Source organism: Colossoma macropomum, unplaced genomic scaffold (assembly GCF_904425465.1).
Source record: "Colossoma macropomum unplaced genomic scaffold, Colossoma_macropomum, whole genome shotgun sequence".
Lineage (NCBI taxonomy): Eukaryota > Metazoa > Chordata > Actinopteri > Characiformes > Serrasalmidae > Colossoma > Colossoma macropomum.
This window is the reverse complement of record NW_023494787.1, coordinates 28,451,969-28,459,295: the sequence shown is the minus strand read 5'-3', so window position 1 is coordinate 28,459,295 and position 7,327 is coordinate 28,451,969. Positions and strand designations below refer to the sequence as shown.

The 7,327-nt window shown below is 39.6% G+C and overlaps 1 protein-coding gene across 1 annotated transcript; it reads right to left on the bottom strand.

The window, feature by feature from the left end:
- Positions 1-1,699: 1,699 nt before the first annotated feature.
- On the bottom strand, positions 1,700-6,676 carry si:dkey-43p13.5 (paired mesoderm homeobox protein 2). The gene is made up of 4 exons (XM_036565514.1): positions 6,665-6,676; positions 6,309-6,549; positions 4,450-4,607; positions 1,700-2,089 (listed from the first exon to the last, which is right to left on the bottom strand). Exons 1-4 carry the CDS (start codon positions 6,674-6,676, stop codon positions 1,700-1,702), a joined length of 801 nt encoding a protein of 266 aa, XP_036421407.1.
- Between the last annotated feature and the right edge of the window lie 651 nt (positions 6,677-7,327).

Sequence of the window (7,327 nt, the reverse complement as noted above, 5' to 3'; positions counted from 1 at the left end):
AGCTCTGTGATTCTGCTGATCCTCCAGGAAGGTCTCCTACTGAGAGGCTCTGAAATTCATTAGACATGGAACAGCTAGGGTTTGTATAACAAACACACAACCGGAGGCCCTGTTGTTCAGAAATGATGCCATATTTCCACAAGATTGACATTTATGATTAAACTAGTCTTCCTAATAACTACAATTTTATCGAAATGTTCCTCCATTAGAAATGCTTTTACTCAATCCATGACAAAAACCTGTAACTGCCTGTGATTACTTTTTGAAAACATTTTATTGTTAACATTAAACTGTTAACATAATCCTCACCTACAGTACGAAAGGGGAAGGAAAAAACATGACAAGTGTGTTTGCAAATGTAATCTTGGAAGAGCACCTCTGTCAGAGGGACCAACCATCCCCATTGTGTTTGCCCAGAGCCTGTGGCAGCTTGCAGACATCCTGTGTCAGTGTAACAGGATAGCCGACGGAAGGGGCGGCCATCGATGAGCTCATCACTCGTTTCCTTTTCAAATAAAGCTCTAAACGTTTGTCTTTTAATAGCTCTGATATGGTTTCCCCAACAACCATGAGAAAATTATTTTACCCTCTCCAATCTGGAGAAGCACAAATCGCATGTAATATTGTAAATACAGCCTTTGGGTTACATCGTACATAGACAGCATTAAAATCGTTTTATTCTAGATTGATTCCGAATCATTATTATACCAAGGGATGCACAATGATATCAGAATCATATTAGTATCAGCAGATGTTTAAAACCAATATTTGATGGTGTATTTTTAATGCTGGACCATAATATTGGCATTTAATTCATTTTACTGCATTTAAACCCTATAGAAATAAATATTTTATTTCTCTGTAATGCTAATCCAGGTGGATCTTATCCCAATTTCTATATTTTATAAATGTTTTTGTATCAGCATCAGCAGATATATACATGAAGTGTATTGGATAATGACATCAGCTCACAATTCCCATATCAGTCCATTCCAAGCATTATCATAGATAATGGAAAGCACATTAGAACATAAAACAAGCATCATAAAAAGATTAAATGAAGTAGGCCGGTCACAATTTCAACTTCATTTATAAAAAAAATGCTGACTAAAATTGACCTTCTCAATAAATCACCAGTGTTAATTGGCAATTTTCATATTTACACTAAAAAGGAATGCCACCACATATGCACTTCTATTTTTTGTTTTTTTGCTGCATAGTGTTTTTAAAGTTCATCATCATGAATCATTTTTTTTACAATAAAGTATTTTTGTGAAAAAACAATCTTTAACAGGGCTATGTATGGTGTGTAATTGTCCTATGAAGTTCATTTTAATTTTTTGGCCTTTGATTACTTGATAAATAACCAGAATTATTGGTAGGTTTCTTGATATAAGATTACTTATATACTATCAATAGTGACAGCTCTAAAGTATTTACAGTACTGATGCCTCAAACATCACACAGATATGAAGCTATGATGGAGGAAAAAAACTGAAATCATAGAAACAAGAGGACATGTTCACAGATTTGTGTTCTTGTTTTATGTCTCACACTGACATTGTTTAATCCTCATGTGTGAACAAGGAACCTACGTGATAATGAGGTGACAATAAATAAACTGGCATTACATGAATTCAGATATTTCTGCTCATCCTGTATTACAGTGTTGTTTGTGTGCTCTGCTGGCAGGTCTCTATCAGTTACTGTCCGTGTCTGCGGTGAACACCTGCGCTTTTAGGTGCCGCTCCCTGCTGGCCTTGGCCACGCTGCTGTGGATCTCGGCCTCATAATCTCTGGCCTTGGCCCTCAGCTTGGCGATGCTGCACGAGCGGAACTCCTCCTGGCTGGGGCGCTCTGACCCAGACCCAGGGCTTCTCATGGCTGCTGGTGAAGGCTTGGGCCATGAAGAGCTTCCCTTCTCCTGCTTCCTGTCCCAGCACGGCCCCTGGACACTGTCCGGCTCTGTGCTCCTGCTAGACGGCACTGGCTGCCTGGCCTCACTCTCCCTGCCAGTACATGGCTCCTCCACCTGGCCTTGCAGCTTCATCTGTCTGCGCATTTTAGCCCTGCGGTTCTGGAACCACACCTGCGCACATATACACATCTTTTAGGAAAAGTGTTGTATTTGTGGATCAGCAATTACTCAGTCCACAAGAACAATGTTGTTTATAATAAAGTGCTAGTTTACTGAAAAATCTAATTTACAGTTTCCCTTTTCACCAAATGCAGTTCATCAGCCAAGAATTACGAGTGCAGCTAACAAGAGGAGTTTTTTTATGTTTGAATGAGGTAGAAATATTGGTTTAAAGAAGCAAGAGAAAGCAGATAATGGTGTTTGTCATTATGTCCTCTAAGAATGATTTGCCCTGCTGGCATTTGCAGGGGTTCGGTACATTGGCTGACAAGACCCAGTGCACTGCAAAAAAAAAAAGAGCTGTATACGTAGAAAACGTTCATAAAAAATGACAACACATGCACTGCATTTCACAAACGCTCTGCAAAATAATAAAACATGCCGCAAGTTTAAAAGTGCTCTCCAAATTCAGGAAACACTTTCATCAAGACGATTACACTAGCACTACATTTTACAAATGCACTGCAAAAACAGAAAACACGAAGGAGACGGAGCTATTCAAACTTTTAAACTCTATTCAGCAAAAACATTCACTGGTAAAAGTAAGCTAACTTTTATACAAACAGACCATTTACATAATTGTATTGTAAAGGGAATCAGCTGTAGAGTGTAACTGTACAATTTCAAATAGCCACACCAGATATGAGTGATAACTACTGTAGTACAGCTAGTAACAGCTAACTAGCCAGTCAGGATAAGCATGAACCTACTGGAATGTGAGCCTCCACAGTCCTATCAACCTCTGTCAGTCCGTCATTTTCCTTCAAAGATTTTCCATTCCCTTTAAGAGTCTTCCAAAAACATTTCCGATGTGTTGTGATGGGCTTTGCAGGGTTTCTGAAGTTGCATGTGTTTTCTGTATTTGCAGTGTGTTTGTGAAATGTAGCTCAGGTGCAGTCATGTTGATGAAAGTGTTTTCTGAAATTGGGTCATGTTTATGAGTTTGCAACACAGTTTTTATTGTACCGTGCTGTTTAGTTCAGTGGACAACAGTGAAGTGGGGCAGTGACTTCAGACCTCATTAAAGAGGCCACTGCCCATGCAGCATGGCATTTCCGAACAGTTAGGGCCACAGCCATGTACTGTTGGGCTGTCAAAACTGCTCTACTGAGAGCTAATAAAGGTTTAAAAAACTAAACTGTATACTCCACACACAGCGAGTGAAACTCTTACCTCACGTCGTAGGGTACAGGCGCGTCATGTACATTCATTCACTTGTATTTTCTTTTACCAACCTTTCAGAAATGCTTCTGAAAATAGCAAAAGGTATGAATGGAAACCCTGCTATGGAAACTTAACCCCACCAATTAGCATTGTGCAAATGTCTGGTGCAAATTTGTCCATTTTTATACAATAACAGAAACCACATCAGCAAGTCTATTAAGTTCACTTACCTCAACAGGGTTTGAGGTAGAATGTGATAAGGCAAGAATTATGCACCAGGTTGGGTTCCGGAGCCCCAGGCATGAGGAATGAGGCCCTTGGATGCCAATTTTTAAATGAGTTTATGCTGATATCTTGGTGAAATTGTCTTAGATCTATTTGATATCTAATGTAGTGTTTCATTTTGAGACTGTTGTAAGAAAATTATAAGATTATTTGAAGGCCCATATCCTACCTTTTTCATGTATTTTATTTTTTTGTGGGTTTAGATAAAAAAAAACAGTCATAATTAATTTTTACGTGACAATTCTCAAACCTCTCTATTACTTAAATATAATCAGGATCTTTCTGTTACTGCGTCTTTAAAAACTGATATATGCAAATGACCTCTGTTCTGACTGGCTGCCTTGTTTTGTGCCTTATCCAAAAAGCAGACCAGGATGAAACACTCCTTATAACTTCAGTGTGAGTGGGTGAAGCTTCATGTTAGCAACATTAACTTCGTAGCTAGTGCCAAACTGAAGAAGCAAACTTCAGACACTAAACTACCAAATGGAGTGCATTTAGAATAAGACCTGCTATTGCATTAACAGTTTCCCATAAAAGCATGGCATTGGTATATTTATGTACCACGCTTCAGCATGCAAAAATGTTCTATACAGAACCATATACAACACGTTCTTCATCAATCTGCAGAACGCTTTCACCATGCAAAGAACCATTTTAGCATGAAATGGTTCTATATAGAACTCATGGTTCTGAATAGAACTGCTCCCTTTACTTAAAGAACACTTAAAGAACCATCTTTTTTAAGAGTGTCCCAGAAAGCAAGTGCAGGAATGAGGTCTCACCACAGCTCCAGGTCTATGTACTGCTCTGCAGCATTTCAATGGTTTACAAGAACAGAGATCTAAACCACGAGGCCGTACCTGCACCCTGGCCTCAATCAGGTCCAGTCGGAGGGCCAGGGCCTCGCGCATGAAGACGTCAGGGTAGTGTGTGCTCTCAAAGGCCTTCTCCAGCTCCTCCAGCTGCCAGCTGCTGTAGTTGGCTCTGGCGCGACGCTGCTTCACTGGCCGTGGTTCATCTGGAAGCCGCATCACAGTGGCCAATTAGACAAACGCTGACGGGCAACTAACGGCTCTAGATTGGCTAATTAGCGCCAGCGTTCATTAAACTCTCTTCAGCAGAGGCGCGTAATTGATTGTTAGTTACGAGCTGTTAGGCGATCCTGTGTAAACACTCCGAGTCCCATTAAAATGTGGAGGGTGGATGTTATCAGAGAGCAGACCACATCCTCAAATTACCTCTCCTACTGTGCATGTACATTATTAAAAATCTATTGCCTCAATAAACAATGCAAAGCACTCTGTTTTGCCGCTTCACTGGTCAAAAAACAGCCCTTTAACATACATTCTTATAGGCTGCTCTGTTCTATGTTCTCTAAGATGTATCTAAAAATCTTCTAACTCCAAAAAATGGAACTTTATTATATTTATTCATTTGATAAGGAATTAAGTAAAATGTTTTAGATATTTACTTTTTGATGAGACATCAACGTTCCAAAAATGCATATAAGGATTCTATGATGTCTCTACAAAAAACACTGGACAAAAACCTTGTTTCCTCAAAATATTATCTCTAGTTTTGGACCATTCATGTCGGTCCATTCATCATGCCATTTTCACACAATGTAAAGGGTAGCTGGAATTTTCACATTATGTCCAAAAATTTTTTAAATTAAATATATGTATCGTCAGTGTCCAAAGAAAAACATGTATCTTCAAAATAGCACTTTTACAGGAGCAGGCAAAACTTTCTTAGCTTTTAATGTAAGTTTTATTCCAAGTGATTTTGGGGCATTCTATTGGTCCATTCACCTTTAAATTTTCACATAATGTAAGAGACAGCCTCCATGTTAAGATAAAATTTTGATAAAATAGCAGATACATGTTTTTGTTTGACAGAGATGTCATACAGGGTTGTAATTTAACAATACATGTATTGGAAGTACATATTCAGAATACAGAAATTAGGTTTACGTTTAGTTAAAGGCAGTATTCAGAATACAGTTACCCTTATTTTTTAGAAGAATACTTTTAGAGTATTTACTCACTAAATGTAAAAAGTATACATCACCTTTAATAAACACCATCAGTGCTTGTTTATTAACTATTTTAAAATCGGGGCATGGAACATAAAGACTAGAAGAACTACAAAAAAGGCTTCTTTACAAACACTGAAGTTCCTGCTGTAGTAGACTGATACTAAGATTAATCTATGTGATGATCAGTTATTAATCTCGGTGTTACTAAGCTCTGCTGAAGCCTGAGTAGACTGATAAACCAATGAGATGATCAGTTATTAATCTTAGTAGTACTGAGACAACTGAAGCCCACAGACAGTGTTTTTGAGAATGTTGTAACTTGTACATTTTTTTAAAGAAATTAAAATATTAATAGAAGAATTATATGACTAAAACTGCAGTAACAGTAACAGCAGGAAGAGCGTGAATTAAATAAAAACTACAACAGCAGAGTTTTTCCCATGTGCCTTACCACTACACATTGTGAATGCATTACTTTTTGTGTATTGTACTGGAATACATTACTGGATACATTTAGGACAGTGTACTCATTATTCAGCAATTTATATACAAATTATAATATAAAAATATAATTTATACATAGATATATAACTTTTTGCAGGCAAGAACATTATCTAATTAGTTTCAAAGTCAACATTTAATTCCATTGAACAAACTGATGATATACTGCATAGCTCTTACCAATGTTCTCAGAGAGGTGGACCATGCCGGTGGCCTGTGAGGCCAGCAGCAGAGCTTGTTTGCAGGGCTCAGGCTGCAGGTAGGTCCGCAGGAGCTCATAGCTGAGCAGTGGAGTGGGGATCAGGAGCTGAGGAGGGCCCAGCCTGCTGGGGAAAGCAGGGAAGAAGTGAGCTGCTGGGGAGTGAAGGATGCCAGGGCCCAGAGTTGACAGGAGCTGCCCAGAGCCAAACATGATGACCTGCTAAAGATCCACAGAAGACAGTCCAGTAGAGGCCAGAACAGCAGTAAGCTTGAAGACCCAGAGCAATAGATGTTTGGCTAGATGGCGGCTGATCTGATCAGGTACATGATCAAACCTCTGCAGACATGCCTCTCTTGATGTGAAGACGATTTACAGGTCTTCCTTGAGATTAGGTGGCAGATAACACTGTAATATGAAGCTATTGGAAGATTCGTCACTGAAAAGCCATGGTATCTGAGGAAGCTCCAAGTTGGTCAGATGAAGAAAAGATCTGCACTCTTCTTTGGGGTAAAGCTCAGTCACCTGAGTCAGGTGTGATTTCCACTTTCATAGGGCCCCCACCTTCTCTTGTGGTCACATGACCCACCTGTGACCACTAATCCCCACTTGAACAGGGCTGGGTTTGAACAGAGAAAAACATCCAATCATAGGTACGGGAATTCACCCCACGCTTCATTTAAGAGCAGACTCTGAGAGCATCACTCTTCATCAGTGTTCCACCGTGACACCTAATTCCTTCATATCCCCACCCCAGCCTGATAAGAGAGCGGTGAATACAGTCCCTCACTTCCATTTGGGGAGGCCTTTGTTTGTTCTGCCATGCTCGTCAGGCAAGTTCGGGCACTATTCGGCTTCTGTACTCTCTATTAATGTGACAAACCAGACACAAGGCACTGGAGTGTAACGAGAAAAGAAAGGAAAAAAGCCTTGTTCCAGAGATGCGAACACTTAGACAGACACGTATGCAGTCGCCGGTTAGGCTTGCTTCTCCGTCTAT

Coding starts and splice junctions, on each gene's coding strand:
- si:dkey-43p13.5 (XM_036565514.1), bottom strand. Junction 4,608..6,308: donor CCACCTCTCTGAGAACATTG/GTAAGAGCTATG, acceptor TGCGGCTTCCAG/ATGAACCACGGCCAGTGAAG. Junction 2,090..4,449: donor TGATTGAGGCCAGGGTGCAG/GTACGGCCTCGT, acceptor ATATGTGCGCAG/GTGTGGTTCCAGAACCGCAG.